Source organism: Panthera leo, chromosome C2 (genome assembly GCF_018350215.1).
Source record: "Panthera leo isolate Ple1 chromosome C2, P.leo_Ple1_pat1.1, whole genome shotgun sequence".
Classification (NCBI taxonomy): Eukaryota; Metazoa; Chordata; class Mammalia; order Carnivora; family Felidae; genus Panthera; species Panthera leo.
In genome coordinates, this window is record NC_056687.1 from 76,737,038 (window position 1) to 76,750,019 (window position 12,982).

At 40.0% G+C, this 12,982-nt stretch overlaps 1 protein-coding gene across 4 annotated transcripts in view; it reads right to left on the reverse strand.

The window, feature by feature from the left end:
• The window catches only part of CCDC50 (coiled-coil domain containing 50), an 85,977-nt gene extending 75,821 nt beyond the window's left edge, over positions 1-10,156 (reverse strand). For all 4 annotated transcript variants that reach the window (XM_042903693.1, XM_042903692.1, XM_042903695.1 and 1 more), the window contains exon 1: positions 9,426-10,156. In XM_042903693.1, the coding sequence (XP_042759627.1) occupies positions 9,426-9,474 (49 nt within the window). In that variant the 5' untranslated portion in view covers positions 9,475-10,156. The remainder of the gene's footprint in view (positions 1-9,425) is intronic.
• Between the last annotated feature and the right edge of the window lie 2,826 nt (positions 10,157-12,982).

The window sequence follows — 12,982 nt, forward strand, 5'->3', positions numbered from 1 at the left end:
GGTACACTAAAGCCCAATCTGAAATAATAACGTGGGACCATGGAAACCTGAGAAAACAATAGAAGCAATCATGTCAAGTTAGAATCCAGCAATCAAAGATAGGAAAATGGAACTTTTGTAGGCAACGCCAGAAAGTGATCTGTAAATACAAACACCGAGAATGAACAGTTCTTTTCAAATAGCTGTTGGCCCAAATGTTAGAGCAAACTCAACAAGTGCAGATGGGGGGAACAAAGACCTTAATCAAGTCTCTTTCTTCTCTTTATCTACTTCAGGTCTCCCATGTAGACAATAAGGACTTTTTGACAGTATTTGCCAATCCTAGCATTCTATATTGTAAAGACGTAAAGAAAACCAACTAACATTTTAAAGCATTTGATGTAAAGGTGCTACTCAAATGCTGGCAAATGTAATAAAGTAAATCATGGACTTCTCTATATAGCCCAGTTTAAAAAAAAAAAAAAAAAAAGTCATTGATGGGGAGGCAGTGAGGAGGGAAAGACAGACACCCTTATAAACCACTCACACTTTTACTATATACAGTTAAAAGTCCTGGAGTAAAGTTAATGGAAAGTGACTCAGCCTTTATGACTCATTAGAAAAATGAAAGCCAAAAAAGTCCAGTGGAGACTCCCCTAGTATTTGGTAACTGAGAAGCAGTATCGAGACTAGAAATGTTCATCACACATTAAGCCTTCAAAGCTTAGTGGTAAATCAACCTAGGTACTTCTGATACAAGTTTCTAAGAAGACAAAGTAACACTTCCTTCATGCAGATGTCAGTTAACACATTTTGAAGAAAGCCAGTATAAGTAAAAAGCTAAAAATCATAAGCCAACTTTTTTAAAAAGTTCAATCTGTTTACTCATGCCCTCTACTCATGAAAGCTCACAGATCCTTCCTCAGAGCTGGCATATGACATACTCTTATTTTGCATAAGGCTTCTATCTATACAATCAATTTTGAAATACCCAGAAGTATATATGGAGTGTACATTTTTTTCTTCCTAAAAGAATAAAGAAAAAATCAGGATATAAGTCTAAGTTTTTAAAAGTCACTACAAATATAAAATACACTATCCTAAGAGTTCCATCAGCCACAGTCCCCAACAGCACCAACATAGTAAAGTTATAATTGATGCTCATGGTGATAACTGAAGTATCAAGAAAAGGTTAAATAAGGAAGTTTTTTAAATTTTCATCAAAAACGGTTCAAAAGAAACCACCATTTTTTCCTATACAGTACCTGATAGTAAAAATTTTAAGCTTTGCTGTTAATATGGTCTCTGCCACGATTACTCATCTCACCTTTAAAGTGTGAAAGCAGCCACAGACAATATGTAAACAATGAATACAGCTTTGTTCCAACAAAACTTTACCTATAGGAACTGAAATATGAACTTCATATCATTTTCATATTTCACCAATCTTTCTTCCTCTTTTTTTTTTTTCAATCATTAAAAAATATAAAACCTATTCTCAGCTTACCTATTGTATGAAATCAAGTGGTGGGTAGGCTGGATTGGCCCATGGGCCACAGTGTGCAGATCCCTACCTTAGAGGAACAAATTTCAATTACTAGAGGGGGAAAAGATGATGCTCATTCTTGAACACTGACAGAGAAATGTGCTGCCAATACAAAAATGTGAGAGGTTGGAGCAGGGAGGATTCCTTCACTAGGGTGGCCAGAGAATTCTCAGTATATTACAAATGTCCATTATGTAAGCCCAAGAGTATAATATAATCTGGGTATAAGAACTACAGATTGCTGGAACTGTCTCCAAGAAACTCAGTTGATATCTAGGAGGACCAGGAATGTGTTTATGGTAAAACTCCCAACATGAACATCTTATGTTGCACCAATGTTTAAAAACCATCGACATTTGCAAAATATCTGACATTAAGACATGAAGCTACAATATATAAAGAATTCTCAAAATTCAATTACAAGAAAACGGTCTGATTTTTTCTAAAGGGGCAAAAGCTTAGAACATATACTTCAACAAACATGTAAGAATAGCAAATAAGACTAAAGAGACTTAACATTATTAGCCATTAGAGAAATGCAAACTAAAAACCACATGTGGTATTATACAGTTATTAAAACAGCTAAAAGTTAAAAAAAAAAAAATACCCTGACAATACAAACTGTGGGGAAAGGTGCAGAGTTACTGGAGCTCACATTCACTGCTGGTGGGAATGCAAAATGGTACAGCCACTTCGAAGAATAGTTTGGCAGTTTCTTATAAAACTAAACATACACTCACCATATGACCCAGCAATCCCATCATAGGTGCTTTCCCAAAGAAATCCTATATGCAAATATTTATGGTGTCTTTATTTATAACCACCAAAAGTGGTTAACAACTCAAATGTTCAACAAGTCAATGGATAAGCATGCGGTGGTACAGCCAAACACTGGAACTCAGCAATAAAAAGAAACAGAATTACTAATACATACAATACGGTATCAGATATATTATGCCAAGTGAAAGAAGCCAAACTCAAAAGACTACTTACTGTATGATCTAAATTATACAATATTTTTGAAAAGGCAAAACTATAGTGGCAGAAAATAAATCAACGGCTAGTGGGAGACAGGTAAAAGGGTAGAGAAGTTTGGGAGTTATGTAACTGTTCTGATCTTAATTGTTCCAATAATTATAAGACCATATTTGTCAAAACTCAGAACTGTAAATTAAGGATGAATTTTTACTGTATATAAATTATACCTCAATGAATTTGACTAAAAAGAAAAAAATACTGATATATAAATAACAGATTACACCTAGTTCTGGTTTATAAGAAACTTTTCACTGTTTTTATATCAGTGTATGTTTACCAACTACCATACGTATACATACATACATGAATGTATGTGGGGGTTTTTTGTAAATGAAATGATAGGAAAATAAATGGTTGTTTTTGTGTGTGTGCATTTGTCCTTTTTCTTTTTATTCTTAAGTTTACTTATTTATTTTGAGAGAGAGAGAGAGTGCAAGCAGGGGAGGGACAGAGAGGGAGAGAGAATTCCAAGCAGGCTCCACACCGTTAGTGCAGAGCCTGATGAGGGGCTCAAACTCACAAACCGTGAGCTCATGACCTGAGCAGAAATCAAGTCAGACACTTAACCGACTGAGCCACCCAGGCACCCATCCATCGTGTCTTCTAAACATAATATCTGGGAACCCTTATGCACTGGTTTCTAAATTCAAACATCTGGGAATAAATGGTGTAACTAATCCCCCAAGGTCCTCCTGAATATAAAAACCAATTATCCTTTGTAGGTCTTATGCAAGATCTAGGGTATCCTAATTTTACATTTTGAAGCACAGGACACCTTTAACTCGGTCATCAGTTAAAAATATTAATTCAATTGACCATCCACTAGCTACTTCTGAAACTGCAAATACAGCTGTGACAGGTTTGTTTTTCCCCCCAAAGGTCACAGTGGTTCATTTTAGAAATATGCTCCTGTACTTAGAAAACTAGGATTTCAAACAGAGGTTAATAAGGTTTTGTGGTATCTATAAATGCTTTCTTTATGAACAGAATATCACATAGCTTTTTGTCACAGAGGAAAATTCATTTATCTCAATAAAAACTCCTGAACCCCTGACAAGGACTGTGGAAACAACGTGGCCTGTGGCTTTCTTTGAGTTTATTTCCCTAATAAGTTTAAAGTGTCCAAGCCTCTAAATGTTATAGCCCTGTTGGGCTGATGATAGCAGAGAAGACATGCAATTTTTTGATAGAATATTGAGGCAGGACTGTGACCTCCTACAGTTCCCTCAGTAATTCATTTAACAAATAAAAAATAAAACCAAAAAAAAAGTTTTAACTAAAACAATAAAGCCTATGTTAGCTCATTAACATTCATATCAAACATTATCCCTAAAATAATTTCAAAACATCTCTGAAATTTTTGTCATTGTTTTCATTCTGTTTTAAATATAAGACAGTATTAAGGAACACATTAGAAAATAATCTTATGTATCTACAGAATAAAAGAAAAAGATGACAATGGGGAGGGGAAAACAAAGAGAAAGTCAGGGAGAAAATGGGAGAGGAAGGAGAGGGTGGGAAAGGAGAAAATGTTCAGTTTTAAATGTTTCAAATTCTAGTCCCCAGTGTGCCAATTCCTACCTAACCTCAGCACTTGGGTACAATTCATTTCCCTGTCCTGGCCCTCAGATTTTCATCTGGAAAATGAGAAGGCTGGCTTAGATCAGTGGTTTTTAATGCTTTCTACTCTGAGATCCTTTGATTAAATATCAATTAACTTTACAGTGTCACACATGGAAGAAGTTGTCCTTTAAGAACTGATACTTAAAAAAAAAAAAAATTAGTGCTTAAAAACTGCTTATGAAAAAACTCTTTATTTTACAAATGACAGCTATATCCATTTAAAAAAAATCATTCATTTAAGAAAGGATTGCATTTTTGCATACAGCAACTAACTGGAAGATTCTTTTTTTCCCTTTATGTGAGAGGCATTTTGGGTGCAATATGCATTTAGAGGGTTCTTTACAACAACACCGTAAACTCTACACAACTGCTTGTTCACCACAGTGAAGACCACGTGCATCACTACAGGGCATGTTTTATTGTGAAACTACCCTTGCACAATAGGTAGTACATAGTAAACATTTTTTTTAAATATGTGTCAAAGATTCTTTCCAGCTTACAAATTGTGAAATGTTGCTTTGCACGTAAGGAAAAAATTAAAACTATTACTCAAATAAAAATCAAACCCACAAAAGAGCATTTGTTAGAGGTGTTTTCACTGAAATTTTATTCTTAATAATGATTATCTCCAAGGATAGAAGTGCACAGAATTCCTTTTTTCTTTTTTTTTTCTTTTTAGGTTATACATATCTTTTGGGGATGAATTCTATTTTTAAGATGCACCTATGAAAAAATAAACGTTACAAAAATAAAGATTAGGGGTACCTGGGTGGCTCAGTAGAGTAAGTGTTCAACTCCTGATTTCACCTTAGGTCACGGTCTCGTAATTGGTAAGTTCAAGCCCCTCATTGGGCTCTGTGCTGACAGCAAAGAGGCTGCTGGGGATTCTCAGTCTCCCCCTCTCTCTGCCCCTAACCCGTGTGTGTGTGTGTGCGCGTGTGTGTGCGCGCGCGCGCGCTCTCTCTCTCTCTCTCTCTCAAAATAAATAAACTTAAAAAAGAGGAGCACCTGGGTGGCTCAGTCAGTTGAGCATCTGACTTCGGCCCAGGTCATGATCTCATGGTCTGTGGGTTCGAGCCCCGCGTCAGGCTCTGTGCTGACCGCCTGCTGAGCCTGGAGCCTGCTTTGGATTGTGTGTGTCCCTCTTTCTCTACCCCTCCCCCACTCATGTTCTGTCTCTCAAAAATGAATAAATGTTAAAAAAAATTTAAAAAAAATTTAATTCTGGCATTGTAATCTGTGATCCTCGTTGTTAAAAGGCATGATCCCTGCCCTTTCAGTGCTTATACTATGGGAAGGAATATGAAAGAATTATTACGCCAGAGATATGACTCCTGAACCAACAGGGAGTATTTAATAATACATGCACTCATTCGCTCACATATGCAAATATGTGCTGCATATTTGCTGGCTATGCCAAAGACCGGAAGCCAAAAAAGGGAAAAAAAGATAAATACCACACAAACCTCCCAACTCAAGGAGATCCAGCCATTGTCTCATTAAAAAACAGTAACAAAAAAATGTGCTGTAGCATTTTGAAGAAAAGAGAAAATCAGTTTGCCCTGAAGCCATATGCTGTACATCTCACAGACACTGCCTTCACGTTATTGCCTAGTGTGCATGTGATATGCTTTAGATCCCGGAGAAAATTTGGCTAACTTATTGCACCAGACCTAATTTTGTGTTTTTCCCCTTAAAACTCTGGATTTGTGCCATTTCTCTGATTCACCTCATTATGCCACTGGGATGTCCTGGACCTAAAATGAATCAGTGCTTTCCAGACATATTTCTGAAAATGTACCGAATTTTATCTTTCACAAAAGAAGATTTTCTCTCAGAATAGGCAGCTACCTTACTTCAAGGAGTAATTCGCTAGGTGCACTGATTTTCAGATGTGCGCGCACACACAGTTAACCAACTTTGGAGATCGTACAACTTTCCATTTCCATCTGAAGACTAGTACAAACACATAACACATAATACATTTCTTACTGCTGTAAGAGAAGAAAAAAGAAGGTTGGCATTGGGAATTGATGGGAAGTTGGTGTATAGTGCTAAATGGCTAAAAATGGGAAAACTCTAAAGGCTATAAAATTACAAAGGAGTTGGTAAAAGTTTAAAAGGGACTAGAAATGGTTTTGAATATTAGCTCTTAAACCAACACTTTATGTGTCAAAAGTTTGTTAGATAGGAGAAAGGACAAGATTATGATGGTAAATGAGCAACTCCAATTAAGTAGTGGTATGGGAAACTAACTGGAGAGAGCAAAAAGAAAGTGAGGGGTCTGGACTGTTGTTTCAGAAAGAAAATTCAGCAAAGAAGCTAAAATTGACCAAAAATCAAAGTTTGTCAACTGATGAACAACTTTCCTTTTCAGAAAAACAAACTCCCAGCTGTGATATAAACTAAGAGACCTACAGAATACTGTTGGAACCTGACTAAACCTATGTCTAATATCCACAAATTGCATGATGTATTTGAGTTACACATCTGATTTAAAAAACAATGGCTGGGAATTATTTCCAAATATTGTTGGGTAGAAGTTCAAATATTTCAGAAGAAATAAAGGACTATTCCTAAACACTGGCAACAGTATTTCCATTACAAAAAGTGTACATATGTTACAAATATGCTTTTAAACCAGAAATAATGTGTGTTGACATTTAGCTAGACTTAATTCTTTTCCCCTACATATGAACTCAGATGTGTCCCTTTGTCCCTATTTTAAGAGATTCCCAAGGTAAAAACACTGCTGTAGTCTTGTTTGTTTGTTTTTTTTATTTTTTTAAAGGTCTGTCCAATGATGGATATCTTTAACAAGCATTGGATTTTAACCTAGAAAAGAAAAAATTTTAATATTAAAATATTCCCTGATGTCAGCTGTTACCCATGACCTCTGTTGAGATGTTCAGGACAAAGGTCACAGGGTTCCCGAACCCCTCCAAAAGAAAAGGCAGTGGGAAGCAACAGGCACCCACAACATTGGAAATCAAGTCCATGACCCAAATTGTAATTGCATATAAACCTACCAGAATTTAGAATGAGAAACAAAGTGGAAGAGACAGGTTTTTCAAAACAAAGGTTAAAAACCTATGCCAGAGTATTAAACAATTTACCACTAAATTTACTTTTCAAACTGAGTTGGAAGTTTCAGTACTAAGAACAATCTCAATGTGTATGCTTTACCAAAACATGGGCACCAGCTTTATTCTCTTTAAATTAGGGTTCAAAGACATTGTTAAGGAGTTATTAGGCCATAATGAAGAGTTACATTAGAGAGAGATATACTTTATTATATTTGAATACTTCCCAGAGCAAAAAGTACAGAACTATTTAGGACGTTCCTAGCCTAACACATCATTTCCTTTGAGAATCTTGGAACCAGAAAAGTCAGATGCTTACAAAGACAACGATCTTCTCAACAATTTCTAACCACCTTCAAAATCAATCAATATTTAATTCTAACTTAATCAAAGAGCCACACCAAATTTCTTTACCACTTTCCCATGAAATGTAAACTGGATTGCCAAACACCACACTATGCAAAATGAAAGTCAATTCAAATGCGTTAAAATTCCAGGGGGTAGGAATGGAAACATCTTGCATTTTTAGATGGAAAGTGTTTGTTGAACCCCCTGAGAAAGAATGTATTAAAATAAATCATTCATGTCTTGGTTAGAAACCAGAAGACCTAAGAGTCATACAAATGCATATACAGAAAGTGAGTTTCAAGTTTGTCCCAGGTCATCAACATATACAACGGGCTGGGTAAAATCACAGCACAGTAGGATTAACACTTTACATGGAGTTGTGTTTGAACTCCAATGCTCACTCTACTCATCACCCACCCCAAGGAAGCACTATACACTACACAGGGTCACTTTTTCTTTAGAAACATCCAACACACAGACATATATACACATACACACCCACAAAACTCATACTCAAAAGACTAAAGACAACCAGACAATCTCAGAGACTAGGACTTTCAAAGTATAGCTCTGCCTTTCCTATCACTCAGGCACCAGTCAGGACAGTGCAGTGAAAATTACATTTACATGTGAATGCCTAAATCTTTACCAAAGCTTTGCAGGAAACTGAAAGGTTGAAAAATCTCCAGCCTAAACTCTAATACCCTTCAGGAACAATAGGACAGGCTAGGCCTCATTAAAAATTCTTTATAAAACCAGCGACTCTCTCTGTGTTTGGAACTCTCCGGGAAAGAAAGCAGTCAAGCTTACTTGGTGGGCCTGGACAATCACAAGACCATCAGAGTCAAATCAAGTTGTCAATGAAACATGCAGTTCCAAGAAAACAAAAATTCTTATTTTCAATTCCACATTCCCAAGACACCACAAGTCACAATGCTCAGATGAGATGACATTCACAACAAAGATAACCTTTGCAAGCTCAGATAACACTCTGGGATTTCCATGCTTCCTAGGGCCAAAGAATAGCCAAAGATAACTAAAGGTTAAGGTGATCCAGCACCCAAAATTTCAACAAAAAATGCTAGATCTTGGAGCAGCCGATCAAGAGCAGGGGAGGGAAGTCAAAGGGCTACCTACTGCTAACCAAACCAGTCCAGTACTAATCAGCCATAATTTTTCAGGGCATCAGTATAAAGAGCCTTTAAAAATCAAGGTCACTAGTTGGTCCCCTATTCCTCCTCGTCCCCTGCTTTTTGTAAGAAAATGCTTATAGGACCTTCCCATCCGTCCGCCCGCGCAGGGCAGTGCCAAGACTAAACTTTCAAACCTTGAGGGAGGTGGGAAAGTCAGCCAGCCAGACGCTGGACTAGGAAAAGTGGAGAGACAGAAGGAGGGAAAGACTCAAGTTTCAAAACAAAGGCTCCACAAGGAACTGAATGTCAACCCCTCCCCACTTCCTAGCCTTCACGCCAGCTAGGCTGGGCCTTGATTTTTAAGGACACAAATAAGTCAGATTTACCCAGCTCTTGAGCGTTCACCAATTTGCACAACCACTTGCTGAGGGTGGTGCTATCCTCTTTCCCCCCCGTCTCGCAGAGGAGAAAGAGGGCTCAGAACGTAAGGACTTGCCCAAGGTACCACAGTAGAGCCTCAACTCAATTCTGTCCCCTACCAGGACACCAGGGCCAGGGCACCGCGGTGGGAGGAGGGACGAGGGCCGCGGGGACCGAAAGGACGACGTCCCCGCCCGGAGAGAGCGGGGCTGGGAGAGGGGAGGGGCCCCACGCGACTCGCACCCCGGCCCCTACCTTCCTTGACTCCCGGCAGCTTGGACTGGTCGATGCCAACTTCAGCCATGTTGGGCCGGGGTCCCGGCCGCCCCTCGCCGCCCGCTTCCCCGCCGCCGCCGCCGGCCCCGAGCGCGGCCCCGCGCGCAGCAGCAGCGCCCGACGCGGCGCAAAGTCCGGCCGGCAGCGCGCGCCGACCTGGGGGAGGAGCGGCCGCCTCGGAAGGGCTGGCGACAAAGGCGGCGGGAGACCGGTCGCGGCGCCCCAGGCTGGCGGCCCAGCTGCCCCGCCGCAGCCACCTGCTCCCGCGCCCCCGGCCCCGATCAATACCAAATATCCGGAGCCCGGAAATGGACCCGGGCCGTCCAGTACGGAGGGAGAGAGGAGACAGAAAGGCGGGCGGGCCTGGGTGGGGAGGGGGTGGGGGAGGGGGAGCTGCAGGTCTGTAACCGCAACTGCTAGTGGCTGGCGAGAGAAGATAGGCGCCCGCGGCCGCCTCCCTGCTGTCTCCTTTGTGCCTTGTGACGCCCCCGAGGCTGGGGCCCCCGCTGTGCCCCCGCCCCCGGGGCCCTGCCTCCCTCCCCACGGAGGGTCGCGTCTGTCGGTGGGGCCTTTGTGTCCTTCTGAAGGCCTCACCAAAAAGGCCACATGGGTCACCCAGAACGTAATCGGTATTGTCACCGGCATATACAGCATTCTGTGCTCTGGTTCCTGGGCTGAGATTTCCTGTTGCCTGGCTCTGTCTCAGGCATGCTTTGCCTCCGGATTAGACGAAAAATAACATACGGAGACGGAAAACCTCTAATACAACCTACAGAACTAGACAACAGCTGATATCTAGGCCAGTTTAGAGGCGAGGGCGTTCACACCCAGCTGGGGGAACTGAGTCATCCATTCATCAAAAACGCATGAATGTCTACCAAATGTGATGTTAAGTACTGGGGGTGATGAAGTGTGTTTCAAACATTATCTCTCTTATGGCATGTCACATATTGTACTATAATTGTGACATTTTTATCTCCCAAAAATAGAAATCTGTATCTCCTGGCAACAGAATTCTCCCTCCCTTTGGGAAACCCTCCTCCGCAGTGGGCTCCTCTCCTGAGCTTGTGCAATCATAGAACCTCTCTACCACCACCACCCTTCCCCCCCCACCCACCCACACACGTTCTTCTAAGGATGGGTGTGTGACCAATACAGGTCAAGAATACTTGCCTGGGATTATTGCCTGAAGAGGCACAGGTGCTTTCCGTTTCCTATGGGGAAGCCTTGCCCTCACTAATAAACAATGAAACCAAACTGTAGACTGAGCAAAGATAAAAGAGAGATAAAACGGGCTTGTTCTGATAACTACAATAGCAAACCAGGTCCCTGGAGTAGCTGGGGTTCAGGCAGTTCCTGGATTCTGGGATCTACCTCCAACATCCTCTCAAATTTAAGCTAGTAATTTTACTCTCTTCAGCTTGTAAAAATTGACTTCCTGTCATTCATAACTCAAAGAGTCCCAGTATTACAGGCCATATGGAGGTTTTATTTGGAATTGACATTTAAAAAATAGGCAGATTTAGGCTAGCAAAAATTTAGAAGACTTTTCAGGCCAGAGAGTGGGAAACTATGGCTTACAAGAGAAATCCAGCCCACTGGATTTTAATGACTGCAATTTAGATCCGTAAATGATTATATTTTAAGTGGTTACATAAATACAATGTAATACTTTAAATTTTGCCCCTTAGGTCTCAAAGTCTAAAATATTTACTATTATTGGACCCTTTCCAGGAAACATTTGCTGATCGGGTACTAGGCAGAAAGAACACTTAGTAAGTTAAATGTTTGAATAGGAAGGAGATAATATTAGAAAGTTACTTTTATGGTGATTTTTAAGTTCCCTGCCTTCTACTGACTTTTTTTTTTTTAATTCTTGTGGTCATAGAAAATATTTACAGTAGATATTTTTGGTTTCCCTCTCCAAATCCATTGTCTCTACTTCTTTGATATGCTCTGCCCTGGGAGCTGACATTTTTGAATACACTACCAGGACCTCCTTGCCTTGTGCTTCCTGTTGAGTTGGACCAATGGGAGAAGCACTGGCAGAAGATCAAAAGAAGGGAAGAGAAAAATACCAGCATATGAATTACACACCCCTCCCCCTTGTACTAGGCCAAAGTTTTGGCCATACCCTGTCCTTCTGTCTACAATGCCTGTCTCAAAGCCTCTTTTCCATGGCTCCAGCTCTCATGGGTCTCTAATAATACCATTTTCTTCAACTGCCTAGGGTTGTAAAGGCTTCCCATATTACTAGTCCTCTTAACCATACCCACAACTCTGTCATAGTCCCTTCATTATATTCTTTTCAGTTAAACCATTTTGAGTGGGGCTTCTGTTTTCTGCCTAAACTCCATATAATATGGTAAGATATGCCAAAGTGTCACTGCTTTGTTTTCCTTGAAAACATCCATATTTCTGCCATAGAGAAAAACATACACATATATACAAAGTCATGCCTATTGTTTAGGAAATCAGCTGCCTGATTTTTCAACAAAGAAATGGACCAGAAACCCCTTTTAGGTGCTGGACCGGATGACCTTGCAAATCCCCCAAGAGTTAGGCTATCCTTCCCCAGCTCCACCCTTATTCTGTATCTACCCCCAACCTGAGCAGTTAGAGCTCAGGGTTACAGGATCAGCACCTTCCAACACAGGACTGAAATGTCTAAATATCTTTTAACTATTTAAAAGGAAATGAATGTATAGTGAGTTTGTGTAGCTAGTTGATGTATTTTAATGTCCTGAAATGTCAATTTTGCAGTAAAAAGAACCAAAAGATAGGCTTCCCAGAGGAGGTACAAATCCCTAATTTTAAGAATATCTCAAACAAGCAATTCAGGGCTGAATTGCAACTCAAATGCCGAAAGGAGAAATAAGGATTTACTTATAAGATAGTATCAAACCACAAATTGAGTAGATTGTTGTAAATGGAGAGTTATATGATACATTTTCTATGTGAAGAGCATTGACTTGGGAATAACAGAACAGGTGGATTGGACTGGGGAGAGTTTGGTCGTGTCAGAAAACTAAAACATTCAAAAGACAACCTCAAGTGGCACTAGTTGATGAACTTTACGAGAGCAGGGATTTTTCACCTGTTTTATTCACTACTTTCCCTAATGCCTAGAATAGTGCCTGGAACATAAGAGGCACTCAATAGATATTTGTTAAATAAATAATGAATATAGTTATCCAATTGTATTGTCAATAAGAATCCTAAGTTAAAGGAAGGCTAAAGGAAGGGTGCCTGGGTGGCTCAGTTATATGTCCAGCTCTTGATTTTGGCTCAGGTTGTGATCTCACGGTTCCTGGGTTCAAGCCCCATGTCCGGCTCTGCGCTGACAGTGCAGAGCCTATTTGGGATTCTCTCTCTCTCTCTCTCTCTCTCTCTGCCCCTCCCTCGCTCACACATACTCTCTCTCTCTCAAAATAAATAACAATTTTTTTAAAAGATGGAATTTATCAAAAGATGGACATTATCAAAACAACCCCATACACTTTGACCTAAAATTCCAACTATTATATACTGTTTTC